Genomic DNA, 13,156 nt, shown 5'->3' on the forward strand with positions numbered 1-13,156 from the left:
AAGAAGTACAGCCAGAATGTTCCTTAGAAGCCAGATGACCAGATTTTGTCTCTCATACTTCAGACATGTTACCAGGAGGGACCAATCCCTGGAGAAGGACATCATGCTTTGTAACTGAATGGTAAGTGAAAAAGAGGAAGACCCCCAAGGAGATGGGTTGACACAGTGGCAGCAGCAATGGGCTCAAGTGTAGCAAAGATTGTGAGAGGAACACAGGACCAGGCAGTGTTTTGTTCTATTGTGCAGAGGGTCATTATACACCTAACAATGATAACAACTTCATAACTGGTGGTGCATTTGTTCATCTGGAAGTACCTATCCAAATACAAACCATTTTTTTGTATTACTAACAGAAATTGGTAGCGTAGTGGTTACGAAATGGGCTGTGAACCTTAAGGTCCACAGTTCAAAACTACCAGCTGTTCCGCAGGAGAAAGATGAGGCTGTCTGCTCCTGTAAAGATTTACAGCCTCGGAAACCCTGTATAGGGTCACTATGAGTTGGAACCGACTCCACAGCACATAACAACAACAGCAATTGGTGTTTAATCCCAAGATTCTACCTGTTGTTGTTTTAAGTGCTGTGAAGTCAGTACTGACTCACAGGGACCCTGCATACAGTTTCCAATGAGCAGCTGGTGAGCTTGAACCACTGACCTTGCAGTCACGCATTAACCCACAGCACCATACCATTGATGTTTAACTCCAGGGTTCTACTTGTTCTTGTTGTTGTTGAGTACCGTCAAGTCAATCCCGACCCTGTATAGGATTTCCAAGGAGTGACTGGTGAGTTTGAACCACTCACCGTGCAATTCAAATGACTTTGCAGTCCAGCGCATTAACCCACAGCTCCACACCAGGACTCCAGTAGGATTCTACTTGGAACCTGTAATTTATTTGGAATTGCAAAATGGTGAAATCCAGTTCAAAACTTTCTTGTTTCTACTATTTGGTTACCAAATGGTACAAACAGGAAAATCGGGATAAAGGATTTTTTTTCAAGAGCTCAAAGCTCTGTCACCTCTAAGCAAGTTGTAAACCAAACCAAAGGCATTGTCATCCTGTTGATTCTGACTCACAGTGATTCTATAAAACAGAGCAGAACTGCACCATAGGACTTCTGAGACTGTAAATCTTTATGGAAACAAACAGTTTTATCTTTCTCCTAAGGAGCAACTAGTGGGTTTGAACCATCACCCTTTGGCTAGGCCCAATGCTTAATCCGTGTAGGACCAGTACTCCTTCTCGGCAAGTTGCTCAGGTCTAAATTTGACAAAAGTGTTGTGAGAACCAGAATAGCCTCCACAGCTCATCTTCCACTGGCTATGCCCTTTGACCCCCTATCAGGCCAACCAAGTTACATGTATCCTCAGGCTTTTCTCCCCACCTCCCTTCCTGCTGGGAAAGAAGGTCCTCACTCTTAACACCTTAGATGGCAAGTTGTTGTGGGCATCATATCTCTTGGGTGGAGGTAGATCTTAAGCCTCCTCTCTCAAATCCTCACTCACTTCATCCTCTTGTAGTTGTAAACAGGTGGCCTGAAGCCCAGATCCACCTTGCTGGTTGGGTTTTGGCCAGCTTGCTGATTTGTTTTGTTTTGTTTTTAAGCTGAACAAGATGGCGTACTCCAAAACCCCAACCGAACCTACTGCTGTCTAGTCAGTTCTGACTCATAGTGACCCTGTAGAGCTAAGAACTGCTCCTGAAAATTTTCAGAGATTGGCCATCTTGAGAAGAGCAGATAGCTGCATCTTTCTCCCAAAGAGTGCTGGTGAATTTGAACCACTGAACTTGCAGTTAGCAGCCTAATGCTTAACCCACTGTGCCACCAAGACTTCAAGACTACATCTAAAAAAGTAATTTCAGTGCTTACCTAATAAATCTTGAGTGGCTACATAATAAATTATTAAATGGAAAGTGTCTTTCAGACAAAAAAATGTTAATTTTTTTTTCTGAAGAAATTAAGATTTCAGATCATTAAACAAATGCTAAATAATCAAATGTTCTCTATGAGTAATCATAACTATGCTTCTCTAAGATCACTTCTACATGTCATCATATTTTACCTGAATATTTTAATTAATTAAACTGAGGACTTAATATACATTATAGAAAAAGTTTTACTTTTGTTTCTGTAACAGAATCTCAATGGAATGTTTTTTTTTTACTGAAACTAATATGGACATAATCTGTTTTTACTCTTTCTTAAGCATTAGATTTTTTAAGCTTGTGATGGGACAAGGCTTCACTCTTTTCGTTGCATTTTTTGTTCTTCAGACAAGCTGACGTGGTTTTTATAAGGCTTAGTGCATTTGAATAGCAACTTAATGGTCATTTTGGGAATCTCATCATTTCGTCATTCTGACTTCCTACATGTATAGCATCTTTATCAAGTGCACTGGAAGGTCTATTACATTGGCATAACTGGTAGACAATAATAACTTGGGATTTGGTTGATAAAACTGAAAGTACTACATGTTGTTAGTTGATAAAATAACTACTTAAAAACAAAACACTGTCAATCTCATAAAACGAAATAAAATTTATATATAGTCTTAGGCCGTAAGAGTTGATAGTTTTATTAATAACTTTGTAGATGAAGTAATTTATATCTGGAACAAAGCAGGCAAAATATATTGAGAGGGAGTTAAAAAAAAAAAAGACTCCACCTAAGTAGGGCATACTCCTCAGTCAGGTCAGGGTTTCTCAGCCCCTCTTGTATTATACCAATTGCCTTTGAGCCTTTTCCATGTGTATCAAACACAGAGCAGAGCTACATGAGAGTTTTTAGTGGCTGATTTTTTCAGAAGTAAGTCACCAGGCCTTTCTTTTGAGGCCCCTCTGGATGAACTCAAACCTCCAAGCTTTTGTTTGGCAGCTGAGTGTACCACTCAGAGACTTCTCTTATATCCCGTTTTTTGGGTCGCAATGACATTTGCATTTGCCACTTCTATGTTATAGTAGCCCTGTGAATAAGTATCATTCCCCACTCATACAAGTGGATGAACAGAAACTGGAGGAACAAATGGAGCTGGGGCAGACAGGAAGCATTGGGAAGGAGACCGACCACAGGCAGAGACGCAGTGAATGTCCACAATGGGGAGAACAAGCAACAGGGCCCTCGCCAGTCTTGCATAAACCCAAACCCACATTCTTTCTTCTTCCGCTTTGCATAGACAGCTCAAGGAAGTATGATAAAATGAGGCCTAAGATAATATTTGGGAGGAAAGTTTATTTTTTTATGGTCTATTTGCATTACACCGTCGGGCAAAGAGAGGCGGAGAAAGACTTGTCCCAAATGGCAGGGCTGGAGAAGCACAAATCCAATGTCAATAGTTGGAAATACAAGTGTTCGGTTTCATTTAGACTTACTAAAAACAACAAAAAAAAACATTTCTTTCCTTTTCCTGAGGCAATCCAAGGGAAGGGGAGACAGAGTCGGAAGGAGACAGGGAGGGAGAAGGGAGTGAACTGAGGCCAGCAAAGGGGCTGTCCTGAAGAATTTGCTCCTCTCCAAGTGTCTTCAGGCAGTCCAGCAGGTTGTTCGACCTGGCCATGGACGGCTGGCTAGACGCATAAGCCAGCCGGTCCCAATGATTGTCGCTAATTGAGGACAGACCTGCCAGAGTTTCAGCCTTTGTCTAGCAGTAACCTTTGTTTTGGAACATGGAGCTAAATGAACACATAGTCAAACCAGGGCCAGCCCTCAGAAAAACAATTTGACTCTGTGCTCTCCCATAGTCCTTCTTACCCTCTATCTACCCTGAAAGGCCTTAGCTGCCCCAAGGAGGAGGCCACATGTGTAGGCAGAGAAGGGTAGGTTAGGAATGCAGGCTCTAGTCAGATACCCTGGGTTTTCAGGTTAGAATGTTCTGGCTGGGACACTGGGCAAATTCTTTGTGTCTCCACTTCCTCATCTATAAAACTGAAATGACAATATCACACATGGACTACTGAGAGGATTAAACAAAAACAATTTCTTGCACAGTACTTGACTTGCAGTAAGTGCTTAGTAAATATTAGTTGTTATTAATATTTTGACAGCTTTTGCTACCTTTGTCGACCCATGCATGCCATTCCCCAGTAGCCCCACTGGAAAGGGTCAAATAGATCAATTGGTCCAAAGTTGTGGAAACATGTCTTCTCCTTCAGGTATTTTGCACATGTGCATTCAGCCCCTCTCTGTCAGTTTCCACACAGCACCATGGATACCACATCCTCGCCTTCCACACAGGAATTCATGCTGTACCACCTGGCTGGATAGCCCTCTTCATTCCCTTCCAGCTTCCCAAATCTAAGTCAAAGCTTACCTTGCAACAAAATGTTTTATGTCTCAAGAAATTCAACCCATGTTCATATAAGAAGTAAGGAACTGCATCGACTATCCTGCTGCAAAGTCCAGGTAGGTAGGCCTGCTCTCAAACATGGTCTCAAATGGAGGCACCAGCACCTGCTTTCATCTCTTGGCCAGGCTTCCTTCATGTTGATTATCCCTCCAAAGACTCTACACTCCTGGAGGCAAAAGGTATGCATGTCAGATGCCCCTGTGAGAGAGAGGGCTTGCCTCTCCCCTGACAGTGTACCAGACATCTCATTCTCTTTTCTCTGTCACTGTTACAGGCCCAGCCCTGGACCAATCTCTATGGCAAAGAGCAAGGAGTGGGGGCTGACTACATGATCTGATTGGCCATGCTGATCACATGCTCACTTCTGGGGCTAAGCGTGATATCCACCTCACCTGTGGTTCACGGAGCGAGGAGGGGGATGGAGTGCTTCTCAAGAGAAAACCAGGTTATTTTCAAAACACGAGAGAATGAACAAAGGAGAGCCAAACCCCAGAAAATGTCCAGTGCATATCAACTTTTCCAAAACTCATCCCCAACAATTCCAGCCAATTAATTCTCTTCTCTGGACTCCTTACCTAGTTCTTCATACTGCCAGTTACCTTGACCATGTCTGTTGTTAGCATCTGTCTTAGTTTTCTAATGTTGCCACAGTAGAATATACCACAAATGAAGGACTTTAAAGAACAGAAATCTATTTTCTCACAGTTCAGGAAATTGTTGTTGTTGGGTGCCATCGAGTTGGTACCAACTCATAGCGACCTTATGCACAACAGAACATAATACTGTCGTGACTCTAGGGGAGGTTCTTTCTTCTCTAGTCAGCTTCTATTCTGCTGTTTTTTATACCTCATAGTGATTAGGTTTGTTGTTGTTGTTAGGTACCATTGAGTTGGCTCTAACTCATAGCTACCTTGTGCACAACAGAACCTAATACTGCCCAGTCCCACACCATCTTCACAATTGTTGTTGTGTTTGAACCCGTTGTTGTAACTAGTATGTCAATTCATCCTGTTGAGGGTCTTCTTCTTTTTCACTGACCCTCTACTTCATTAAGCATGCTATCCTTTTCCAGGGACTGGTCTTCCCTGACAACAGGTTAAAGTATGTGAGATGTCGTACCATGCTTACTTCTATGGAGCATTCTGACTGTACTTCTTTTAACACAGATTTATTTGCTCTTCTGGCAGTCCATGGTACTTTTAATATTCTTCACCAACACCATAACTCAAAGTCATCAATTCTTCTTCAGTCTTCCTTATTCATTATCCTGCTTTTACAAGCATATGAGGCAACTGAAAATACCATGGTTTGAGTTGGGAGCAACTTAGTCTTCAAACTGATATCTTTGCTCTTTAACACACAGAAGAGGTCTTTTGCAGAAGATTTGCTCAATGCAATATGTCATTTGATTTCTTGACTATGGCTCCATGAGCACTGATTGTGGATATAAATAAAATAAAATCCTTGACAACTTCAATCTTCTCTCTGTTTATCATGATGCTATTTATTGGTCCAGTTGTGAGGATTTTTATTTTCTTTACATTGAGTTGCAATCCAGACATACAGAAGGCTGCATTCTTTGATCCTCATCAGTAAATTCTTCAAGTCCTTTTCCCTTTTAGCACGCAAGATTGTGTCATCTGCATACCTCAGGCATTAATGAGCCTTCCTCTAAACCTGACACCACACTCTTCTTCATATAGTTCAACTTCTTGGATTATCTATATAGTCAATGCACAGACTGAATAAGTATGGTGAGAGTATGCAACCCTGACGTAAACCTTTTCTGTATCCCCTCGTTCATTTCAAACAAACGTTTCTTGTTCTATGGACAGGTTCCTCATGAGCACAATTAAGTGTTCTGAAATTTCCATTTTTCTCAATGTTATCCATAGCGTGTCACAATCTACATAGCTGAAAGCCTTTGTATAGTCAATAAAACACAAGTGAATGTATGTGTTGGTGCTGTAGGATAAGCACTGGACTAGTAACTGCAAAGTTGGAAGTTCAAACTCATCAGTCCCTCCTTGGAAACTCTATTCAAGGTTGCTATGAGTTAGAACTGACTTGATGGCACTAAATAACAAAAACAAAGCATTGTTCTGGTATCTCTGCTTTCAGCCAAGATCCATCTACCACCAACAATAATTTCCCTTGTTCTACTCCATCTTCTGAATCTGTCTTGGATTTCTGGCAGCTCCCTGTTGATGTACTGTTGCAACCACTTTTTATAATTATCTTCAGCAAAATTTCACTTGATTGTGATATTAATGATATTGTTCTATGATTTCCACATTCCATTGGATCATCTTTCTTTGGAACGAGCACTAATATGGATCTCTTCCAGTCAGCTGGCCAGATAGCTGTCTTTAAAATTTCTTGATATAGACTAGTGAGTGCTTTCAGTATTTCATCAGCTTTTGAAACAATTTGTTTCAATTTGTATTTCATCAATTCCTGGAGCCTTGTTTTATGTCTTCAGTGCCTCTTGGACTTCTTCCTTCAGTACCATTGGGGTTTTTTTCCCCCATGTTTTATAGTGAATTATATGATATTTTACATGGGAGAACTTTAGTTTTACATTCATTCCACAATACATCATTTCATTGTCATGGTTCCAATCCCCTCCATGCATCATCAACCAACCAAAAGGTATACCCTATAAACCCACTCCCTACACTACTCCCCACCCCCACCCCACCATTCTTCAGCACACAGTCCCTCTCCCTCTCTGGATCCAAAGTCCCCAGCCGCTTCATCACTCCACGTCATCGTCTCTGCCTCATTCTCAGGCCTTGCTGCTTCTCTGGGTAGGGTCCCACTCTCGGCTCTTCTCCGTTGATGGTCCTAGAGACCTCTGCTCCTAGACTGGAGAGTTAATCACTCCCTTCCTTGCTACAAAACATCTACCTTTACATTTCCAACCCTCACAATCAGTCCTGATAACAATCATTCACTATTGTATCACAAGTGACCCTTCTGCATTTCATTTCATCAGCTCTGCCTAGACAGATTGGATAGTACTCACTGGAGATTCTGCCTTCCTCCATGCCCCGTAGCTCTAGGTTCCCTCTTGAAAGCTTGTAAGCCAGTCACTTCTTGCCTTTGTAGTCCCCCCACCCCCACCCCCATTTGGGTATCCATTGTTCAAGTTGCCCATCTCTGTCTACTCTGAGTGTGGAGGGGGTAGGAATGTTTCTTGCTGTAAATATTTGTTCCCTCTTTTGAGTTACTGCATCCATAGGTGTAGGTCAAGTTCATCAAATTGTATCAGGTCACTCTTTTTGTTTTTGTTTTTTTTCCTCTTCTTTCTTCTCCTGGTTGAGTTCTGATCATCCATTCATCGGGGCCAGGTCACGTGGGTACCATCTGCAGGTGTGGGTGTTCTTGTGCGTATGCCCTCTCTTCCTATCAGCTGGTAGCTTCACTCTCCACTCTAGTCCTCTGTGGCCATGCCGCTGACTCTGGGCCCAGGAGTCCCGAGTTCTCCTCACACTGCTGGTCAACCAGGTCCCCATCTGGGTCCACAGAAGCCCACCGAACATTGTAGGGCTTAGCTTACCGCTTCATTGCTGCTTTTACCCCTTTTCCCCCTATCAGCAATGCATGTGGTCACCAATCAGAGCGCGTATTTCCGTTGAGTCTTAGCCTTGGAAGGGGGTTTGCATTAAGGGGACCCGATCACTTGTCTTGATGTTTCCTGGGCAAGCAATTTGTTTGTTTTTGTAGTAACAGTCCATCTGACTCTATTGTTTTGTATTTTTCCTGTAGGTCTTTCTTTCGAGAAGTATCTTCTGTTCTTCTAGCCACTCCAGTTTGGTCTGCTTGTCCTTTCAAGTAGGAGTTTCCCATCTCTGGAGATCTGGATGTGGTTCAGGCTTCTACCTATAGTCTTATGTATTGTAGAGGCTCCACAGGAAGCCTCCTTCCCTGGGCATTTTGTAGCCCCACTTTAGGTAATCCAATCAGTTATAGGCAGAAGATGGACTTACAAGCTTTCTATGGCAATGTTTCTGACTATTCCTTTCTCTCCCCCTCCGGTGTCTATTTTATATTATAATGCAAGGAAAACCAAGATTCAAAAGACTGCCAAGCATCTTAACATTATAGTACCATTGGTTTTGAGCATGGTTTTGCTACCTCCTGAAATGGTTGAATGTAGACCAATCCTTTGTGTGTTTCTTCTATATTCTTTTGATGCTTCTTGCATTGTTCAACATTTTGCCAATAGAATCCTTCAACATTGCATATCGAGGCTTTAATTTTTGCAGCTTGAGAAATCTTTTTCTTTTGTTCTTCAACTTCCGATTTTTTACACATTTTGCTAAAATACCTTACTTCAGCTCTTTTACTTCATTTATTCCATTCACTTTTGCTGTTGTTAAGTGTCATTGAGTCAGTTCTGACTCATAGCAACCCTGTATGTGATTTCCAAAGAGTAGCTGGTGTGTTTGAACCCCCAACCTTGTGGTTAGCAGTCCATTGCTTATACTACATCATCACACCAGGAATCCTCCATTCATTATGTGGTTGTTGTTAAGTGCCATGGAATCTGCGCCGACTTGTAATGACCTTATGCATAACAGAATGAAACACTGCCCGGCACAGGACAGTGCAGTCACTGTACCAATCCATATCATTGGGGGTCATCCTCTTTTTTGCTGACCCTCCACTTTACCATTAATGATGTTCTCCTCCAGGGTCTGGTCACTCTTGATAATATGTCCGAATTATTAGAGACAAAGTCTGGCCATCCTATTTCTAAGGAGCAGAATATTCTGGCTGTACTTCTTCCAACACAGATTTGTTTGTTTTTCTGGAAGTCCATGGTAGTTTTAATAATCTCCTCCAACACCATAACTCAAATGCATCAATTCTTCTAAGCTCTTCCTTATTCACTGTCCAACTTTCACATGCATATGAGCCTACTGAAAATACCATGGGTTGGGTCAGGCACATTTTAGTCCTCAAACTGACACTTTAAAGAGGTCTTGAGCAGCAGATTTGCCTAATGCAATAAATCATTTGATTTCTTGATTTCTGCTTTTTTTTTTTTTTATTGTTGATGGTTGATTTAAATAAAATGAGGTCTGATAACTTCAATTTTTTCTGCATTTATCTTGCAGTTATTTCTTAGTCCAGGAGTGAGGATTTTTGTTTTCTTTACATTGAGGTACAGTGCCTACTGAAGGCTGTGGTCTTTGATCTTCATCAGTAAGTATTTTAAATCCTCTTCACTTTCAGCAAGCAAGGTTGTATCATCTGCATAAAGCAGATTGTTAATGAATCTTCCTTTTTTTCTTCATATAATCCAGTTTACTGGATTGTTTGCTCAGCATAGAGATTAAATAAGTATGGATAAGGAAGAATGTAACCCTGGCGTACACCTTTGCTAATTTTAAACCCTTCAGTGTTCCCTTGTTCCATTCAAACAACTACCATTTAGTCTACATGCAGATTCTTCATGAGCACAATTAGGGGTTTCAGAACACTCATAATTTGCAATGTTGTCCATATCTTGTCATGATCCACACAATCAAAAGCCTTTGCATAGTCAATAAAGCACAGGGAGACATCTTTCTGGTATTCTCTGCTTTCAGCCAAGATCCATCTTGTATGTATTGTTCTACATCCTTGTCTGAATCCAGCTTGAACCTCTGGCAGTTATCTGTAAATGTACTACTGCAGCCATTTAGAAATTATTTTTAGCAAAATTTTACTTGCCTGCGATATTAATGATAATGTCCAATGATTTCTGAATTCCATTGAGTCACCTCTCTTTGGAATGGGCACTAATATGGATATCTTCCAATCAGTTGGCCAGCTAGCTGTCTCCCAAATTACTTGGCTTTATGAGTGAGTACCTCCAATGCTGCATCAGTTTGTTGAAAGATTTTAATTTGTATTCCATCAATTCCAGGAGTCTTGTTCTTTGACAATGTCTTCAGTGCATCTTGGACTTCTTCCCTCAGTACCATTGACTCTTGGTTATATGCTACCTCTTGAAATGGATCAACAGCAACCATTTCTTTTTGGTACTGTGATTCTGTGTATTCCTTTCATCTTATTTTGATGCTTTCTGCATGATTCAATATTTTGCCCATACAACCTTTCAATATGGAAAATCAAGGCTTGAATTTTTCTCCAGTTCTTTCAGCTTGAGAAATGCTAAGTGTATTCTCCCCTTTTGGTTTTCCAACTCCAGGTCTTTGCAGATTTCATTATAAAATTTGACTTTGTTCTGTAGCTAGCGTTTGATATTTTTGGTTCGACTGTTTTGCCTCCTCATTTCTTCCATTAACTTTAGCATCTCTATGCTGGAAAGCAAGTTTCATAGTCTCTTCTGACATCCATTTTGGTTTTTCCTTCTCTTGTCTTCTTAATGACCTTTTGATTTCTTCCTCTATGATGTTCTTGATGTCATTCCACAACTCTTCTGGTCTTTAAGCATTAGTGTCTAATTCATCAAATCTGTTCTTGAGATGATCTCTAAATTCCTGTGGTATATATTCAAGGTTATATTTTGGCTCTCATGAACTTGTTTTAATTTTCTTCTGCTTCAGCATGAATTTGTATATGAGCAACTGATTGTCTGTTCCACAGTCCCTGATCTTGTTTTGGCTGATGATATGGAGTTTTTGCACTGTCTCTTTCCCCAGATGTAGTCAATTTGATTTCTGTGTGTTCCATCTGGTTATGTCCATGTTGTTATGTTGTTTAAAAGGTTTTTGCAGTGAAGAAGTCATTGTTGTTGTTGTTGTTAAGCACCGTGGAGTCAGTTCCAACTCATAGTGACCCGGCACAGGGTTTCCGAGGCTGTAAATCTTTATGGGAGCAGAATGCATCATCTTTCTCCCACAGAGCCACCAGGAGTTTCGAACTGCTAACCTTGAGGTTGGCAGCCTGACTTGTAACCACTATGGTACCAGAGCTCCTTGAAGAAGTCATTGGTCTGGCAAAATTCTATTATGTGATCTCTAGCATCATTTCTATCATCAAGGTCAAATTTTCCAGGATCAGTTGATCCTTCCTCTTTGTTTCCACATCTTCATAGTCCAATCACTAGTAATTATCAATGCATCTTGATTGCATGTTTAATCAATTTCAAACTGAAGAAGTTTGTAATTCTTCAATTTCTTCATCATTGACTTTGGTGTTTGCTGCATAAATTTGAATAGTAGTGGTACTAACTGGTTTTCCTTAAAGGAGTATGAATCTTACTACAGATAGTATGGCACTTCAAGATAGATCTTGAAATTTATTTATTTATTTTTTTAATTTGGGAAAGTTATTTGATTTTCAAAGACTTGAAATTAAAAAGAATGAAAAACACATAGGACCATTATCTATAATTGTTCTATTTTGTTCTTTTTATTCTAAGAATGGAGTCTTATTCAGAGACAGATAATTAGCTGGTCAAATTTGTGTAATCAAGACATTTATCTATACTTGACCAGAGGTTTCAGAGGCTACTATATAGTCAACTAGTCTAAAGTTATGTTAAATATGAACATTTTCCTAATAATACTCTGAAGTCACATCTCATTTATCTCCCTTCTTAAGAAATGCATAGTCTTATTTTAAATAGCTAAAAAGTCTATAATAAACTACAGAGTTTCCTCTGTAGTTTATTATAGACTTTTTAGCTATTTAAAATATTATAGACTTTTTAGCTATTTAAAGGGTCAAGGTACTCTGGTTAACGTGCATTCAAAAGGGTGTGGCCAGTGGAAAAACAAGCCTTATAAAATATGAACACAATCCTTACCAACATACATTCAGCCATTTTCCCCCCTTAAAAAAAAAGGTTTGTTGTTGTTGTTATGTGCCGTTGAGTCGGTTCCGACCCATAGCGACCCTGTACAGGGTTTCCGAGGGTGTAAATCTTTACGGGAGTAGAAAGCCTCATCTTTCTCCCGCGGAACAGCTGGTAGTTTCGAACTGCTGACTTTAAGGTTGTAGTTAAAAAAAAAGGTCTCATTCTATAAAGATTTATCATTTCCAAATCACAGTGAAAGGAACTTGAGTAATAATTACTAATTTTGTTTTCTATTATATATAAACCCAAGAGATATCACACTAAAAATTGTTATCTGATACAACAGAACGACACTGGCAGAATGTAATATTGTAGTGACAATACTGAGGTGATTGTTACAGACATATTAAAACTCATTGAGTACTAAATGGTTACATCTTGATGATTTATCTAGAACATTGGTCCAATAACAAAATTGGAGAACAGCAGCTGGAAATGTATCTCACTCAATGTTCAGCGATAAAAGGGCTAACCATTCTTTCAATCCACAGATAAGTCCTTTTTCATATTGAAATCTGATGGCAGATAAATTCTTGAGTTTTTCCAAGCTACTAAATGAACAGGATGCTGAAGACCATCACTATGCAGCATACTTCAACATAAAGACCCTTCCGTTCACCAATTCTGGCACACTTCCAAAATATACCCAACAATCCAGTTTTATTTCTGTCCAAGACGCTGGGTGTCAAAGATTGGATATAAGCACAGGTACATATCAGCAGCAAGATTACAGTCAACAGACTCTGAAAATTGAAAACGGCAGACATACTGAGGCCAGTGAAGCCCCAACCACATCACCCTTCCAGGACCAGGGCGGAAAAGGCGTTCACTTGAAATTGTTTTTGTAGTTGTTGTTTTGTTTGTTTTTTTGATGTTGGATGTGACACAAGTATGTTGAATTTGTAATGTAATTCTGGGCACAGGAAACCATATGATTGTCAGATTCAAAATGGCAAATATTTTCCCATCCTAGCAATGCTGTAGGATAAGCT

At 40.2% G+C, this 13,156-nt stretch overlaps 1 protein-coding gene across 1 annotated transcript; it reads right to left on the minus strand.

Moving 5' to 3' along the window:
* Window positions 1–12,715: 12,715 nt before the first annotated feature.
* LOC102818959 (protein kish-A-like) lies at window positions 12,716–12,931 on the minus strand. Its single transcript, XM_006839416.1, has one exon. The coding sequence runs from the start codon at window positions 12,929–12,931 to the stop codon at window positions 12,716–12,718; it is 216 nt and encodes a 71-aa protein (XP_006839479.1).
* Window positions 12,932–13,156: the final 225 nt, after the last annotated feature.

The sequence above is a fragment of the Chrysochloris asiatica genome, unplaced genomic scaffold (genome assembly GCF_000296735.1).
Source record: "Chrysochloris asiatica unplaced genomic scaffold, ChrAsi1.0 scaffold00024, whole genome shotgun sequence".
Taxonomy (NCBI): Eukaryota; Metazoa; Chordata; class Mammalia; order Afrosoricida; family Chrysochloridae; genus Chrysochloris; species Chrysochloris asiatica.

What these genes read in the sequence shown, in the direction of transcription:
- LOC102818959 (XM_006839416.1), bottom strand. Translation starts at nt 12,931, where the DNA reads ATGTCTGCCGTTTTCAATTTTCAGAGTCTGTTGACTGTAATCTTGCTG.